The following is an 18,588-nucleotide window of genomic DNA, read 5'->3' as shown; positions in this document are numbered from 1 at the left end:
TGGAATTCCTGGTTGGTGGCAGTGCTACAAGTACTAAGCTGGTAATTGAGCTTAGAGGAATTCATGCTGGTACCCCATCTTTTGGATGCTAAGGTTCAGAGTGGGGAATTATATCATGACAGGGCATTTTCCTGGGGAGCAGGATTGGGCTCGGCCGTGATACAATTCCCTGAGCCTGACTGACCCTTAGCCTGCAGCCCCTTTACAGAGCAAAGGGGTCCTAGGTCAGGTGTCCAGCCCTGCCCGGGGTTACAGAGCCCCTACACCAGGGGCGGGCAAACTTTTTGGCCTGAGGGCCACATCAGGTTTCTGAAATTGTATGGAGGGCCAGTTAGCAAGGGTGGTGCCTCCCTAAACAGCCAGGCATGGCCCTGCCCCTGCCCTCTATCCAACCCCCCCCTGCTTCTTGCCCCCTGACGGCCCCCCGGGACTCCTGCCCCATCCACCCCTCCCTGTCCCCTGACTGCCCTTGGACCCTCCACCTCTGACTGACCCCTGCTGCCCTATCCAACCCCTTCTTTCTTTCCTGACTGCCCCCAGGGACCCCTACCCCCATTCAATCCCCCCCATCCATGACCTCTGATCACTCTGCCCCATCCACACCCCTGCCCCCTGACCACCACCCTGAACTCCCCAGCCCTCTATCCAACTCCCCCTGCTCCCTACCCCCTTACCGTGCTGCCTGGAGCACTGGTGGCTGGCGGTGCTACAGCCGCACCGCCCAGAGCACCGGGTCAGGCCAGCTCTGCAGCTGCTCTGCCAGGCAGGAGCTCAGAGCCCCACTGCCCAGAGGATTGCGCCGGTGGCGCAGTGAGCTGAGGTTGTGGGGGAAGGGGAACAGCAGGGGAGGTGCCAGGGGCTAGCCTCTTGGACCAGGAGCTCAGGGGCTGGGCAGGAGGGTCCCATGGGCCGGATGTGGCCCATGGGCTGTAGTTTGCCCACCTCTGCCCTACACCCTGGTGTTCTGCAGAAGCGGAGGGAGGGCCAGAGTAGTCAGTGAGTGGTGGGGATAGAAGGGGTGGGAAGGGAGTTTGGTCAGGGCATCCCCCCCCAGGATTCTGTGCCTCAGCAAAGCCCTGTTTGGACTATGAAGCAAGAAAGCACCTCTACAATCCCTGAATAGGGAAGGTACAGGCTACTTCCCAGGCCAGCATAGGGATGAATCTGGTTCTCTGCGCTCCCTGGCTTTCCCTCCCTGTGGTCTCCCCTCCCTGTAGCCTCTGCATTGTCCAGCTGGCTGTGTGCTTGCATCTGCCCACTCAGATCTGCATGCATCAGCTTCCTGGCCGCTTTCCTCCCCCTTCTCATTCCATACGGGGCTGTGGCTGACATGCTGTGCGGACTGTGTGCAGCTTTGCCACAGCCTTGGTCGCTAGTCATTGTGGCCTGCCTGGCTCGAGGATTTTTGTGGCCTATCCCCATGACCTCTCCACTTCCGCTGCTTCTCTGCAAAAGCCCCTGTCTCTATCCCCATGGGGACACAAAGAGATTCAGAGGAAATGCTCCCAGCAAGAAAATAAAGGGCTTGCTAGGCTGCGTGGGATGGGAAATTACAGGGCCAATCCCTCCGTCATTATACAGGCAAGATTCCCAAAATCAGTGGGAGCTTTGCTTGAGCAAGAAATGCAAGATCTCCCCACAGGAAGAGCCCTGGATGTCCCGTGATCCAACAGCTATAGAATTTTCCCTAGAGTTCGCTCCATGCTGCAGAATTATGCTCCAGAATCTCAGCTATCTTTTTTGTTAAAAATATACCTCAAGCCCTCAAGGTAGCAAAGTACCCTTGCAGTTGTGACTTGAGTGTGAACTGCTGTGGCGGATGACTTCAGTGGAATTACTCTGAATTTTCAGCCATGCACATGAAATCAGAATGTGCTCCTAAGTAATTAAGCCCTGCAAGACAGGCAAGGGTTGTCACTCCCATTCAGGAATGGGAAAAGAGGGTCACAGAACAAGCAGCTGGCACACAGCTGCCCATTGGGTCAGTATGTAAAGGTGTGGGCCTTTCCTGCACACTCCCATGGGATCAGGTGTGGCACTGCAGGCGAACCCCACCTTATTTTCCAGTTGGTGCAAAAAAATATTCCCTCTGTAAAGGATCAGGGCCAAGGGAAGCCAAAAACAACCAACCAAAATAGGCGTGTGTCCTTTTAAAGTCTCATGGCAGGAGCATTTGTAATCCAAGCTCGGAGGCCTCGGTTTCAAAGCTCCTTGCCCAAGTCCTCAGAGAAAGTCTCTGCTTGCTCAGGTTAGTCTCTTGTAGCCAGGGAGAGGGAGATCAAACACACCTGACAACCTGGATAACTTCTAGCTCCCTGGTTTTGTTTAAATAAGTCAGTCCTAGGGTGAAGCGGGGAATCTCCTGCTGTGATTGTGAGCACCTGGCTGTCCCTTCAGAGACAGGACACTCCTTCGCACAGCAGCAGAGCACCAGCTGGCATTCAGGAGCTCTGATTCCCAGTTTTTTGCTCTACCTATAACATGAGTGAACTAATGAGGAACAAGTATCAGAGGGGGAGCCGTGTTAGTCTGGATCTGTGAAAGCAGCAAAGAGTCCTGTGGCACCTTACAGACTAACAGACTTATTGGAGCATGAGCTTTCGTGGGTGGATACCCACTTCATCGGATGCATCCCACGAAAGCTCATGCTCCAATAGGTTTGTTAGTCTATAAGGTGCCACAGGATTCTTTGCTGCTTAATGAGGAACAGTATATTAAAGGGTCAGATAATCTTGTGGCTACTTAAAATGTCCCTTGGAGTGAAATCATTCGCTCTAATGTGTAACCGTTAAGCACTTTTATTGCTGATTTAAAATCCATTAAGACTACATTATGTTGGATTATGAGATTTTGGCTACATTTCCCACATTTGCATGTAGATATTATTGCTGCAGGGTTTTTCAGAGAAATGGAGCAGGCGCACAAAATGCATAAGGTTATACAATTATAACATGGAAGCAGCATGTTAGTTACAGAAAGTTGTACCACATGTACCGGTAACAAACCCCCATGAAGAACCCCCTTAAACTTTTGCAATAAGAAATCCAACACGGTCCATCAACTTCCTCTGTCCCCAATGTTTTATGGCTGTCATGTCAGCCCACATCCCCACTACTTCTGAGAGCATACATCTTTCTAGAAAATATTTGTACAGTACATTGTTTTCCCTTATAAACCAAGCAATTTCTCTCTTCCCCAAAACGTAAATCTATCATTATCTACATATCTGTTCAAGCATTGTTAAAAGTTAGGAATCTCCTGGTTCTCCTACGTTTTGCATTACTCGAAAGCATCAGATCAGTAACAAATGTCTAAATGTACTACCAGTACCCAATAATTCCTGTTTCCCAAAGCTATAGAGAACAATTTAAGAATACCAGACTGTATTACCACACTCCCATGCATAGCATCCTGGGCCACCTGTATTTATTCACCTTAAGCCCCTTTTAATAAATTACTCTAACTGTCCAGCAGTAAAGTCCAGAAGTGTCCTGTCTCCTCTGTGTTAAACTCTCTATATTTACAGAAACTGGGCTGCTTTCTCAGGAAAAGGCTTTTTTAAAATGAAAAAGTCAAAAAATGGTGCAGATCACCTTGACAAAAGCCATGACAAGAATATAAAGGCTTAGAGAACAACAGGTGCATGTGCATCTGAACTGGTACAGTTCATGAATCAATCCATCACTGAGCTCACTCACTATAATAGGAGCTGACCTTTTTAGATTTAGGACTGTTTGACCCACAGCCTTGATCTTGATGTATCATGAATTGAGGTTGGTACACAGCCCTTAATAGGCTAAACCACAATGGTCTTGGATGAATCCTGATCACTTGGAGTCTGATTCTCCACTGCTTTGCATTTTGCATTACTGTTTACACCAGTGTTAAGTGTGTGCTAGATGCTCCCAAATCCAGATTCTCCAATCATGCCAGGAAAAGCATTAGACACTCACGGTGCACGGGTAAAAATGAGACTGGAGGCTCCAAGGTACTGGCAAATTGTTCCCTTTGAAACACTTCCTTACGGTGTTTGCTATGGAGCACTGTAATCACAATTGGCCAGACATACAGAGGAAAACAACAATAGCATATTCAACTGTCAGGCCAGTGAAAGGGACACCGTCAGGTTAAAAATCCTGGGCCAGATCCTCAGCTGGTGCAAAGTGGCACAGCTCCATTGAAGTCCATGGAGCAACGACAATTTAAATCAGCCGAGGCTCTGACCCAATGGACTACAAAAAAGCCAAATTGCTTCACCTGTGTTATTGTAACTCCTGAAATAATAAAAATGGAAAAGATTTGTCCAAGTCCAAATGTAATTTCTGTTGCCAGTGTCCTAGATTTACATTTAGTGCTGCATTCAGCTCGAACAATGAAAATACATTGGTCAGATTCCCTTTTGCTTCTCACCAATTACACTGTCCAGCTCACACAAAGCTGTAGTGCGTGGGTTGCAGACACTGCAGGGGCAGGTTTGCAATACAAACAAAAAGCGATTTCCTGGAAATTTAACTCTCTAGCCATAGATACTAACGGAAACACCCTGCCCTCCTCCAGTTGTATGCTGGGGTAGTTTTAGAAGAGATGGAGTCAGAGCAGCATGAAGCTTGAGTAATGCAGCGGTGAATTTAGCACTGCAAATGGATCTCATCGTCTGGAATCCCAAACAACTGCAATCCCAGCTGTGCACATGGGTTTACTGAAGATGGATTCCTTGCACAGCCAAGAGTAGACATATTTTTGCAAAGGTAAAAGAGTTGTTATACCTGTCAATCTGCAGATGAGTCAGCTGTTTGAATAGCTTGTGAAAAACCTTTAAGCATTGGCATATGTAACACAGATCCCTGGGCCAAACTCTGCTCGCACTTACACTGAGTGTACATCTGCAGTGACTCCATAAAAGTCATTGGAGCTACTCTGGATTTATACAGGAGTAAGCGATGACAGAATTTGGCTGCTTTTCTCACTGGCTAACAGTAGCCCTGGCCCATCAAGAAAAACTTTATAAATAGAACCAGTTTTTGTAGGTTAAGTTCCCCTGCTTGTTATTTACTCCCAGCACAGTGGGTCTCAATAGTACCTCAATCCCCCCTGCTGGTGAATTAAGTGTTGGTGAAAGGTCTGACAACCCTAATGTCCTTTCTATATGCACAGGCAGTAGCAGCACAAGCTTCGCCACCAATGTGCCAGATCTCAATAACAGCGCTTGAGGCTGGAAGGGATGTTCAGTATCCTTTGTCATTTCAATTATCGGCCTCTGCTGAGATTGCCAACAAGAGGGACGGTTAATGCCAACTGTTTATTGTGATGTAGACACCTGTACACTAGGGGCTGGGCTAAGACCCACCAACTCATTTCAGAGAGGCCTCCAAAGAGATATCAGGCAACACCAACTTCCAGTCACTACCAGTCTGGGCTAAATGGATGGTCTTGCCATGAGTTGGCAGCCCATGCCCACTCTCCCCTGGCTCATCCAGTCCCCTTCACTGAAGGCAGTGGAGTTTCGCCATAACTGAAATGGAGAATAAGACACATTATTTTTGCTTTTCAACTCAAAGCAGTGAGAACAAACAACTGCTGACTAATTAGATGTCACATTGGCTGCAGATATGGCAGTGTTGCTCTCAAAGCAAATGCTTTAAATGGAGGGGGAGCAATCCAGATACGAGATGTTAACCCACACAAGCCATTCCCTCTGTCTCTGCCACATATGGGCCAACCCGGCAGACCGCACTCATGTGGAGTAAGGGAGGTAGGACTGGACCGAGCTATAAGTAATGTACCAGATTCTCCTCTCAGTGCACTGTGATGTCTCAATTTGAGCATGCAAATAATCCTATTGACTTCAATGGAATTTAATCACAGATCTAAAGTTAACCACATTCTTCAGTGCTTTGCTGTCTCAGGTCTAAACCAGGAGCAATTCCAGTGTAGTCAATGGGACCAGATCCACAGCTGGTGTAAATGGGTGCTGCTCCTCTGACTTCAGTGGAGTTACCCTGATTCCTGTGAGCTGAGTTTATGGCCCAACAGCATGCCATAGCGCTGCGTGTCTTTACCAATTAGGCCTTGTTGGGCCCTTTATCATCCCTGTTCTGTACACACAGCCTGTAATGATGATCAGCATAGAATGGTGGGAGCTAGTTATTGGGTTCTGCAACTGGGTGTTTCCACAGGAAAAAACAAGCCTGATTCTGATCTACCCTAAGGCCTCTTTATGTCACACCAGGAGTGCAGATGCCGTAAAGCGAGAGTAAATGCAAGGCATTACTACAGTTTCCTCTTGGGATTATATGGCCAAGAACAGGTGCAAGGTTGTATCTGCTCCCTCACACAAATAGATAGACAATGCCAATAAGACACAACACTTAGTCCTGCCATGAATGCAGGGAACTGGACTAGATGATCTCTCAAGGTCCCTTCCAGTCCTACGATTCTATGATGCAACATGGACATCCGCTCTACGACTACAGTAATACCATTTACACGTGGATCTGAAGACACTCTTTCTGATGCAGTATAATACAGGATGGGGCGAGCAATGTAAGTCCATGAGTTACATTGCTTCGCTAGGGATGAGCTGGGTACAAACCACTCAGGCTTTAGCATTTAGCAAGCCCCAGTCATGAGGCACCCCATAATCCCACGTCAGATATTCCCCACCTACATGCATATGTTTGTGTCTCTGCTTAGTGTCAGACATAACTGAGGCTCATCAATATTTGGGAGTCCCACAGGTTTGGCATGAATAAAAACCAAAAAAAAAAAGCCCATGCTGACAGATCAGATTCTGTGTGTTTTATACACACACCTAGTTAGTAATGTTCCATATTGAGGGCAGGGGGGTCTCTGATATATAAAAGGACTCAGATGTGCTTTCATCTGAATCATAAAAGAGCTCAATCCTTCGCTCCTGCTAGCAGTGAAGTCTATGGGAAACAGACATGGGATCAATCCCTGTGTGTTCCCACATATGTCTGATGTATCAAACATGCTACTTATATACAGTAGCAGTCACATATAAGGGACATATATTTCTGTTCCATGTGGGAGGCCTTTTTATGTAAATAAAAATTAAAAAATGCAAAAAATCTAGAAACTTTTTTCCACATTCCCCTGAACTTTGGAAAGATCTGCCCCAGTCTGAGGTTTTCAGAACCCCAAATTAGCCTTTACGGCCTGTGTCCGATGAAATTAAGAACAAAGGCCAAATCTAGTTAAATCAAAGATTATGGTTTCAAAACTGAGCTTCTCGGGGATGGGGGGGGGAGGGGACACAGGGCAGATTCCACATCCTAAATCACTGGAACTGCATGGTGAATAGCTCACCTTGCTCTGTTATCATTACCCAGGGAAATTCCCCCGCAGAACAAACCAAGGAGAATGATCCCTTGTAATCACAGCTCCACGTTCACGTTGTGTTTGTGGGGAGAAAAGCAACTTTCAATTCCCTACGTTCACCCAACTCATTTGCAGGTGGCACCTTTTGACTGACTGATGCATGTGTATCTGGCTTGGGTTTTCATGTATGATAAGACATATAATGTCATACATATGTCATGTGTGGATAAATCGGAAGGATGTGTGTGTGTATATATAACTATATAAACACTGCTGCTGTGTCTAGATGATTGTTTCGGTTTTGTTCTACATCCAGTAGCTCCAGAATTATCCACTGAATGTTTACTTAGCACGTGTGGCATAAATATATTTATACAGTAAAACTGACGCTTGGCAATTTTTTTTTTTTTTGCTGACCAGCAACAAATTTCGCTATCTTTCGACTGTAAACCAAGCCTCAATAAATATGCCATGCTCAGCAGAGAGCAATCTTGGTTTTTGCTGCACTCTAAGCCAGGGGTTGTGGGGGCGGGCGCGCTGGAGGAGGTCCCGGGGGCACTCGGGATGGGGGTGGTCCAGGAGGCGGCTGCCTGGAAGGAGGCTGCAGAGAGGCCGAAGGCGAGGTGCTTCTCAGAGCGTTGTTGAGGGGGGTGGCGTCATGCTTCGGCGGCGGGCGGTATGGGGTGGTGCTTCCATCTGATTTCACCCGGGTGAAGTTTATGCATCGCCCCTGGTTAAAAGAAAAATCGTTATTCATAAAGCCTCCATGTGTTTTGCAGCAGATAGCAAGCCCAGTGCCAAAGGGATTGGAGACAGCAGTGCTGTAACGCTGTTTTTTTCTATGGAAATGCCTATAGATCTTCAGCCACCGGACATTTATTGTGCCCCCACCAGCAAAGTTCAGACCTTCGCTTTATCAAACACTCGGGGGTTCGGACATAGGTTTTGCTTGAGCCTGTTATTGAGAAAAAGGCCCATTCTGAAATTCAGCTCCTGCGCTGAAGTCTCCCAGGGGTGTTTGGAAAAGGGATCTCTGAGTGGGTGGCTCTATCACAGTCGTGCTACAGTACTTTGAACTTCCACTGCACCTTGTCAGCCACAGATCTCAAAGCCCTTCCTGCAGGTATCTCCATTAGACAACTGGGAAAACGACGGTACAAAGCTGGGGCAGACTTGTCTAAAGCAGAGCAGTGGGCCGGGGGGGAGGGGCGGGCAGAAGTGGGAGTAGAAAACAAGATTCATGACTCTCAGGCTCCTGCTCTAACCACTAGACATCATGTGTCTAAGGACTGGTGATATATACAGAACAAGTCAATGTATGCTCAATGAAGAGGAGTCACACATCTTGCTTTGCTTCTCCATTTAGAGCTATACTACCATTGCCCCATCTTCTGTGCATATGAGAGACTGCTGGAGAAAGCACAATAGCCCTGACCCAGCAGAAGGCAACATACCTTGCCCCAAAACTAGTCCAAGTCCTGCTTTGGACAAGGCCCAGGGGTGCATGCACATCACATGCACTAGCATTCAAAAGCAACGCAGTTCTTGGACCTGAAACCAGCCACTTTAAGGCAGGGTCTGCTGATGGTTTACCTGGAAAAGAGGCCCAACTTTGTGATGCTCACTCTAGCCCTGCTGGTAGGGTTATGCAGGACATGGCCTAGGGTCCTTAGCCCTCTGGTCCCACACCGAGAACACCAGCAAGTCATGTGATAGTGTAATGTGTTTCCCGATTCGGGGGATTTTGAAATGGGTGTGGCCTATCGCATAGGTTGGGCTGTGGGGAGCTGCCAAGGTGGTGTTTCCACACCATAGTGGGTGGGGAAACAAAGAGGAAACAAAGAAATGTTGAAGGACATCCTGCTTCTTTAAGGACTACACACATTTTCAACAGGGCTTCCACAAGCCAAAGCAGAGCTCTGTCAGGCTCTCTTCAGCCAAGCTCCAGAGAGGAAGAGGGAGAGAAGCACCCTGCCAGCACCAGAGCCCACCCAGCAATCCCAGACACATGCCAGCACCCCAGCCGCTCTCTCACCTCCCGACCTGCCCAGCTTCGCAGCTGCCAAGTCTTGCATGGCTCCCTATCCTACCCCCTGCCGCTGCTTGAGGAAACTCATTACATCCTTTGCAGATTCCCAATGTCCCAAGTCGATCTGCTAAACTTGGCAGCTGCAGATCTGGCCTTGCATCCTCCTGGTTTTGGAAGGAGGAAGGGAGAGTTTTGCAGCAAAGTTGTTGCTTTAAACCGGGCAAGAGTCTGTGCTCTTGAGAGTGAGACAGGCCCCTCACCATCAAACAAAAGGCTAGATATGATGGTTCTCTGAAAATGCAGGATTGACACCGCCCATGATTATGAGAAGCCAGCCCCCCCTCCCAGTAGCCAACAGTCGGGACACTCAGCTGGGATGTAGGTGACTCAGGATCTAATCCCTCCAATTTAGGATTTGATGTGGAAGACCCAGGTTCACACCCCAAAAGCTGTCTGATTTGGAGAGGCTTGACTCCAGGTCTCCCATGTGAGGCCACTGGGCTATGTCATTCATTCCCTGTTTTCTAGCAGAAAAGGTCTCGGTTCCATCCCTCTGCAGCACAGGAATTTGTTTTTTGAAATCTCAGCAATGCTTGTGGGATGGGAAACCCATTTCCTGCCCAGCTCTAGGCCTCAGAACATTTAACCTGGCAGGCTGCGCTCACTGTCCGGCTGTTCGAGAAGTGAACTGTGTGGCTATGTTGCTGGAGGGGTTTTGAAATCACCTGTGAGAGCCGGATGGAACTCAAGCATGGAACTGCAGAGATAGGGTATAATAGGGTTACTGTCCAGCCGTATTTCCCCAGATGTGTCCGGCTTTTTCGTCTTTAAATAGCCGTCTTGGAGGAATTGGTAATAAGGTAGTAGAAAGGTCTGAGATTTCCCCCCGCTCCCCTCCCCATGCAGAGTGCGGCACGGCTGATAGGGCAGCTGGGCCTGATTGAGCTGCTCCCCTTGGCCTCCAGCAGCCAGAGCCCCTTCCCCCCACTGCCTCAGCACTCTGTGGGGGAGGGACTGTGTGTTCGGCAGTGGGGCAGCCTGTTTGGTTTGGTTCCACATGGAACCAGTGGCTCGAGCAGCATGGGCATGGTAAGGGGGGCAGTCAGGGAGCAGGGGGAGGGTTGGATGGGTCGGGAGTTCTGCGGGGAGCTGTCAGGGGGCAGGGGTGTGGAGAGGGACTGGAGCAGTCCAGGGACAGGGGGAATTGGATGGGTTGGGAGTTCCGGGGGTCCTGTCAGGGGACAAGGAGTGGTTGGATGGGGCGTGGGAGTCCTTGGAGGTCTGTCCGGGGGTAGGGTTGTGGATAAGGGTTGGGGCAGTCAGGGAACGGTTAAGGGGTAGGATCCTAGGGGGGCAGTTAGGGTGGGGGGGCCTCAGGAGGAGGCAGTCAGAGGACAAGGAGCAGGGGGGGATTGGCGGTTCTGAGTGGGGCAGTCGGGGCGGGAAGTGGGAGGGAGTGGATGGGGGTGGGGCTCCCCCCCACCCCCATCCTCTTTTTTGATTGTTGAAATATGGTAACCCTAGGGTATAACTACATTGGAAGTGTGTATGTTCCCAGGCTCAATCCCTGCTGGTGACCCAAACGGGGCAATGTGACACTTGCCTACCTGGCTCCAGGCTTTGCTAATGAGATTCTGAGCCCTGTAATCCAGCCCAGCTCAACAGTGATTAAAAGTTGCTCCCCTCTGAAGGACCCCAGGTAGCCCCTGCATGAGATGAGTTTGGCAGGTCTCAGTTGTCTCCCTTGTCACAAACTCACCACCAGGCTTTGCATTAAGTGGCCGAGGAAATAAAGAGGCCAAGTCCTGAATGGGCTGTGGAGACTGATCTGCACCTGTTACCTTTAGACGAACTCCTTCTCCCAGACCAGGGCTGAGAGCAGAACATGTGGGAAGCCTGCCTGGCTGCTATCCTGTAGACAGAAAAAGGACCAATGCCTTTCACCGGTAGTAAAGCCTCCAGTGCTTGAAGCTGAAGTTTAGGGTTCTATGCCAATTAGTTAATTAAATATCTGAATATCACACCCGGAGTTGCACAAGACTTGGCAGATATGTTTAAACATATATACATACAGTTCTCTGTCTGAGGCCCCATAGCTATAGTGTCTGTGCACCTCACAATTGTCACTGTGTTTATCCTTGTGAACCTCATGAGGCAGAGTGGGAATATTATGCCCAATGTACAGATGGGGAACTGAGGCACAGAGAGACTAAGGCTATGTCTGTGCTGCAGAGTTAACAGAGAGGATCTGCACCCTGGGTGGTCCTGCCTGGGGGTGAGCAGCCACGCTGGTGCTGTGCTCACTCAGAGGAGGTGCTAGGACTTCAGTGGTTTGTGCTGCCCTGAGCTGAGCCACTCTGTGATTCTTTTCCAGGGAATTGTGGGAGAACTTTCCTGCCCTTCTGGGTATGCAGGGGAATTGTGGGAAGGCACTGGAGGGCTATCAGCACTGAGTGGTTTAGCCTGCATCCTCGCTGCAAGGTGGCCAGGTGAAAGCAACACTCAGGCTTTACTCTATAGCCCCACCAAGACAGGTAGCCAGGTTGAAACGCCACCACACTTGTGCCAGAGGTTTCTGTAGATGGCCAGGAGCAACACCCAACAAAGAGCCTGGCTTTACTCTTCAGTGAGAACAAGCCCAAGATCAAACAGGGAGCCTGTAGCAGATCAGGAAATAGAACCCAGGTCTTCTGAGTCCCAGGTTAGCACCCAAACCATTGCATCATCCTTCTTTGTTTCTAGGCGCCACGTATCTTCATTTCCACTGGTTTACTTTATATTCAAAATCTGCTCCCTGCTGCATTAGTAAATGATGCCTGATAAAGCCACTAAAATCTACAGACATGCAGCATGTCCGACAAATCCACTTTAGTACACAAATGCTTTTGCCCTTGTATTTACATGGTTGTGCATTTGCCACGGGTCCAAAAAAAAAAGGAAAAAAGAGGAGTTTAGAAGCATCACTTTGTGAGTGAAGTCTATTTACTCAAAAGTCAGATACAAAATTAAACTAAAAAAAACCCTTCTCCTCTGGAAGTGCAAAGGCACAAACGTACATCAGTATTTTTGCCTACAAGTCTTCCTTGCCCTGTGCTCTTCCTCACCCCCAAACACCAGTCTCAAAGGTATTCATCGTGTATAATCAAAGGGGAGCCCAGAAATCTGTTTGCATTACTTTCACTTCAGTTAAAGTCATACGCAACGTCAAACTGCTGCCAGGTTCTGCCACATTCTTGGGCCTGGTCTACACTGGAGTAGGGGGCGGGAATCGATCTAAGATACGCAACTTCAGCTATGAGAATAGTGTAGCTGAAGTCAAAATATCTTAGATCGACTTAGATTGGCTCCCCTGTCGACTCCACTTCTGCCTTGTTCCGGAGTCAACAGGGAGCGCATTCGGGGATCAATTTCTCGTGTCTAGATGAGACCTGATAAATCGATCCCCGATAGATTGATCACTACCTGATCCGGCGGGTAGTGTAGACATACTCTTGGATTTATCAGACACCTGTGTAATTTAAAGGCCACACATTGCACTGTGTCATGAAAAACACGGTTGGGTTTGGAGTTTGACAGAGAGCGATTGGGAGGATCGATGTATACATTGTGACATTTCCTCACAACAGATTATCGGTGCACACTTCCGATCTCATACGGCAACAAGCGATTGGTTAATACTAAAGCAAATTCTTCCGAACATCTGCAGCAGTCATTGATAAATCAAAGCTGAACTGATTCCTTGAATTAGGATTACAGAGAAACTAAGAGGAACAAATAATCATTACTGATCAATCATGCTTTGCACTTTCCTAAGATCTCGGAATGCTTTACCAGTGCTGAGGAATTCAGCCTCGCAATAAGCTATGGGCCACATCCTGCCAGTCGTAATCAAACAAGCGGTGCCAAGAAGGTTACTTCTGTGGGCAAGGATTATGCATGTAAGTAAGGACTGGAGGGCCTTGTGTTTGTTACATGGTCCTATATCAGCCCAGGGTTAGTATACACATTAAATAACAAAAACCCCACTTATTATGAGACAGAAATTATAGGGTTTTTTCATACCCTACATTTGATTTAAGTATTTCCGGCCCCCAACAGCTTGCAACGTGCATTTGAATAAAGATTAAATTAAATACAGCTTTTGCATTCTTTCCTCAGGTTTCTACCCACACACATATACTCAAGGTAATGTGATCAATGGGATTGATTAATAGGGATTGACAACCGCATTCACGCCAATGGTGGAATTGGCATTATTTTCCCCTTAAGTATGGCAGCATTAAATCTTTTAACGGAAGGTATCAGAGCTGTCAACTGTGGCAATGCCACAATGGTCCCAACCTGGACAGCTGTTGGTAGCTGCCTTATTGTTTTCTAAGAAGCAGGTGATCTGAATAAATCCAGTTCTATCTGGTTCCACCCTCACTGCTGGCATGAAATTGCTCAGATGGTCTGACCCATAAATCTTATTGTCATTCATGGACCAACTGCAGATCAGCAATATGCCATATGGAGTTATGCCCTTACTTCAGTTCACATCTACACAGTATTTATAATACACCATTATTTTGCCTTCCCATATGTCCATCCACTTGTTAGTCTCTTGTTACGCTGTTCGCCAAATTGGCTTTTCAAAGGTACAAATACTGAAGCTGCAGGATCTGCCCTCGTTTTGACTCTAGCCAGATCAATCAGGGCAATTCAAAGCAGCTTTTATCCCAGTAGAACAATCATGTGTAATTCAATTGCTTTGCCTCTTTGACCACCTAGGATGTGTTTTTGTCTGTGGTTTATGGGGCGGGGGGGGGGGGAGGGGAAGAATTTTGAAGGCCACCAAGACTTTTTTCTTGGTCATTCTCAGCGTAGTTCTGAGTGTTTAGATTCCCACTGTTTGCTTCTTTCATCTGCTACTCAACAAGTCTTCAAGAAAACGGGAAGCACTATTTAAAGGAACACCAATGACTTAAAAATCATACGTTGTACAGAAACAAATGCCTTTCCCTATGATACTAACAGCATCTTTCATTATTAAAAAGGGAAGTTTAAAAGTCTGCTCCATTTGCCATTTGGTATACTTTTTGCATTTCTCTCAGTTTGCAGAATGAAAAGCAAAGAAAGTCAGTTTAATTTTTATTTATAGTCAATTTCACTTAAAGATTCTTAGTATGCAATTTTGACTTTCGGGAAGGGAATACTCATTGGTTTTAGTTGTTTCCACCAGAATTTTTGTTTGAAGCCCTGAGAACATTTCTTAGGGGCGTAGACTTTATAAAATCTTGTTTTGCCCTTCAATTTTAGGGTAAAATTTAAATTGAAAACATCCTTTTAAAGTTTGGTCACTCTAGAATAAAACAATCTGTTGGTATATCTGTATAATCTGTATAAACATAATTAAAAAACCAACCAAAATGCTACTTTTAAGAAATTAACAACTGAGAGTAATGTAATTTTGTTTGGGTCTCTAAATAAATGGGCCAAATTCATCACTATTTTATCTTCATTGAAGTCAGTGGGTTTTTACCGAGGGTACATTTATTTTATATGCACAGCATGTCTACATTCATCTTCACTTTCTATAAACTGCTTTTTAACAAATAAAATGTCATTGATATTTCTGTTTGAAAGCACAGATAGGCAGGTCAAAAGAACACAAATGGCGACTCAATATTATCTACCAACCCCCCAAAAAAGGAGAACAGGTAAATGTTAAAAATAAAATGAACACATCAACTTACAAAGCATGAGATATTTGAGACTGGATGTATAAGCTGAGTCACAGTATCAATTTAACTGAACGGAAGCCCGAATTCAAAGACCAATGAAATCAATGAGAGGTCTCAACCATTTGACCTTTGTGGGTCCTAAGTTAATGTTAAGAAGTTAATTCTTGGGAAACTTTAGTGAACAGTGATTTAAGGGAACAAGAACCCTCCAGCTGGCAGCGTCTGAACCTTGCTCCCTAAAAATTCAAATCAAAATATACAATCAGAGCCTGACCCAAAGTCCATTGAGATGAATGGGTTGCTTTACACTGATTAATTCATGGATCAGACCCCAAAACCGTTTTGGGTGTAATCATTTTACAAGGAAGGAGCTGATCCAAAGAGGTGCTGAACATCTGCTGTTCACGTTGCCTAGGCACCGTGTCAGGATCGGGCCGATAGCGTGTGGTTTCAAGGAACCACAATCCATGTGAATCATTGTTTGCCAAAAGCTTCCTTGCACTGCATCGCTTCATGCTGACTGTGGGCTGAACATGCCACAGCTCATTAAATCCCTTCCCGCTGTCCTTGCAATTGCACTGATTACCCCATAGCGTTAGGGTTAGAAATTAGTGGAGCAGTGAAACTCCTTGTCACTTCAACCAAACACACCTGGATTTCAGGCAGGATTGGAATAACTCTTACTAAAGAAAACGGCTACATTCACGGCTGGGGCTTTGCTTCTGTATTTAGAGGACAGAAAAGCTTATCAAACATAAAGGGAAATGCGAGAGGTTTAAAATAGCTGCAACTTAGTTGCTGATTGCGTTTTGATCATTTTTTTGCATTTTCAGTTTTTATGTCTCAACTTGGAGCTTTAAAAATAATCACCACAAATGGTTTGGGTTTTTTAACCCTGTCCACCCAGAGGTTGGGTGTTTTAAATACCTCCTAACATAAGAAGTATTTTCTCCTGGATAATGATTTTCTGATGGTTGGGAAGGTGGCTCCAGCCATTGCAATCTGCAAATTATGAAATGGTATGATAAACAGAAGTGGACCGGAGTGATGGAATTTTAAACACCAACGCTAAAGTACTGTTGATATCTAACAAGGAAGATGTGATTCTTCCACCTGTGCCCCCGCCCCCTCTACATTTGAAAAATAAATCCATTTCACCCCTTTCTTAACTGTTTGTTCTCTTCTTGGGCCTCTTCCTAAATGAACGGAGCTGGTTTCACAGAATGCAAGCGGGGATAATGGCAGGTCCCTATCTCAGAGGGGTGCTGTGAGGATAAGTACCTTAAAGATTGCAAGGAGCTCAGATACTACAGTAAAGAGAAACCATAGAAGCACTTAGGGTAGATTCAAATAGAAAAATGAAAGATGGTGAATGCCCAGTGCCTGTTAGCTCGCAAGCGATCTGTAAGGGAATGTGAGCATTTCCACCCAGCACATTATTATTGGTTATCTACATTACAACCGCACCGATTTGCCACGACTGAGAGCAGGCCTCTGGCTAACACATTTCAAAATACCCCCAATCATCCGAGTCTAGACACGCCCTAGATAGTAAGAGGCAGTCCTGCCGTATAATTAAGGTGCCGGGTCAGGAAAGCATCCCTGTTCTGGGTAGCATGGCAGCACATGCTTAAGTGCTTTCCCGAATCAGGACCTAAAGAGACAAACGGTGGGGGAAGAATTATCCCCCATCCTACAGAGACATAAAATTGACTGGCCTGAGGGCTGTTGCAATGCTGGAAACTGGACCCAACTTGCCTGAGGCCCACTCCGCAGAACCCAGAGGACAGCTTGGCTTCCCTATTTGCTGCTCATGGAGCCCTGCTGATGAGGTCACATGCTGCTGCTCCATTTACTAACATCAAAGGAACATTTTCCTCCTCGTGCCTCACACCATCAAACAGGATTCTGAAAACACAGGGCTCAGTACTGCCTTCAGTGACTGAGGATCAGGCCCAGCGGTAAGCTCCCTGGCCAATGGAGATTGACAGGAAAGAAAAGCAGCAAAACAGCCAGGAAGAGTCCAAATAAATAAATAAATAAATAAAACTGGGCCCAGGTACAGCTAAGTATCACTTGGAGATTCAGGCCCAGTTTCTCTAGACTCATCGTCTGACTTCCTGCACATCACAGGCCCCAGAACCTTGCCCACACACACCTGTAACAGACCCCTAACCTCTGGCTGAGTTACTGAAGATCTCAAAAAATGACTTAAAGATTTCCAGTGACAAGAATCCACCATTTACTCTAGTAAAGTTCATACCAACAAGTGTCACATGCTCCGTGCTGCAGAGGAAGGCGAAAAACCTCCAGCGTCTCTGCCAATCTGACCTGGGGGAAAATTCCTTCCTGATCCCAAATATTGTATGACAATCAGTTAAACCTGGAGCATGTGGGCCAGACACCTGGGAAAGAATTCTCTGTTGTCACTCAGAGCCCTCCCCCTCTAGAGTCCCATCTCTGGTCACTGGAGATATTTGCTAATAACATTCAAGGATGGGCCATGGGCCATGGTAGGCAACCTCATTTTACTGTCCCCTCCATAAATTTATCAAGCTGTCTTAAAACAAATTAGGTTTTTTGTCCCCACTACTCTGCTTGCTTAGAAACATGTTCCAGAACTTCACTGCTCTGATGGTTAGAAACCTCTTATCTAGAGCTTTACACCAGTAGATCTCAAACTGCTTCACAAAGGAGGTTGATAGCATTATCCCCATTTTACATACCGGGAAATTGAGGCATGGAGTCGTGAAGTGACTGGCCCAAGGTCTCCCCCACAGGAAATAAAACCCAGATTGTCTAAGTCCCACTCCCCTGCTCTAGCCACTAGGCCACGTGGACTTTGAAAGCCTCAACTGGAAGGCAACACAGAAATGCAAACAAAAACCAGACAGCATTTGTCACCAACTCAGGCTATAGATACGACCTCAGCTCACATCAGTCTATAAATTTTACACAACCTGGAAGCAAAACTGGCCAGGCAAGTTTTAGGGACTTGCACCCCAGCAGTGGATCGAAAAAGACATCCACAGGTTAACCTTGCCGATGTAAACAGAGCTCAGTTTCTGCAGGATTGTCATTCTAAATGGAGGGTCTTTTTCACATTTGAAAATGTATGCACATGAATGCAGGTGTAATTGTGCACCCAATTTGCATGTGCAATTACTATGACTAGGCATCTGCGCTGGGCACTTGCGTGTGACCAGTGAGATGCATAACTGGCCACATACCTGTGCCAATACCAGATCTACATGTGGTGCACGGATGCACATGCATTTATAAGTCTAGCTTTGTTAAAAATCAGGCCCCGGAGTGTCTTGATTTATAGGCCCGCTCCAAAGCCCACTGTAGTCAAGTGGTGCAGAGTGGAAGTGTCTTTCTATTCATATCAGTGGGCTCAGAATCAGACCCACGATTGCTGGTGTGTGCTGCACTAAAGAATGCAAGTATTGTACAGTTGCAGTGCAGGCCTGCTGGGACCCAATGAGCTACTGG

The 18,588-nt window shown here is 46.7% G+C and overlaps 1 protein-coding gene across 1 annotated transcript in view; it reads right to left on the bottom strand.

Annotated features, from left to right (window-relative positions):
- Positions 1–6,692: 6,692 nt before the first annotated feature.
- Positions 6,693–18,588, bottom strand: part of ANTXRL (ANTXR like) — a 73,915-nt gene continuing 62,019 nt past the window's right edge. The window contains 3 exon segments of the mRNA XM_032797413.2: positions 6,693–7,743; positions 7,746–7,839; positions 7,841–8,071. Of these exon segments, the coding sequence (XP_032653304.2) occupies positions 7,712–7,743; positions 7,746–7,839; positions 7,841–8,071 (357 nt within the window). The 3' untranslated portion in view covers positions 6,693–7,711.

The sequence above is a fragment of the Chelonoidis abingdonii genome, chromosome 16 (assembly GCF_003597395.2).
Source record: "Chelonoidis abingdonii isolate Lonesome George chromosome 16, CheloAbing_2.0, whole genome shotgun sequence".
In the NCBI taxonomy this organism is placed as follows: domain Eukaryota; kingdom Metazoa; phylum Chordata; order Testudines; family Testudinidae; genus Chelonoidis; species Chelonoidis abingdonii.
Note: the sequence above shows the minus strand (reverse complement) of the source record. Positions and strands in the feature narration are given on the sequence as shown.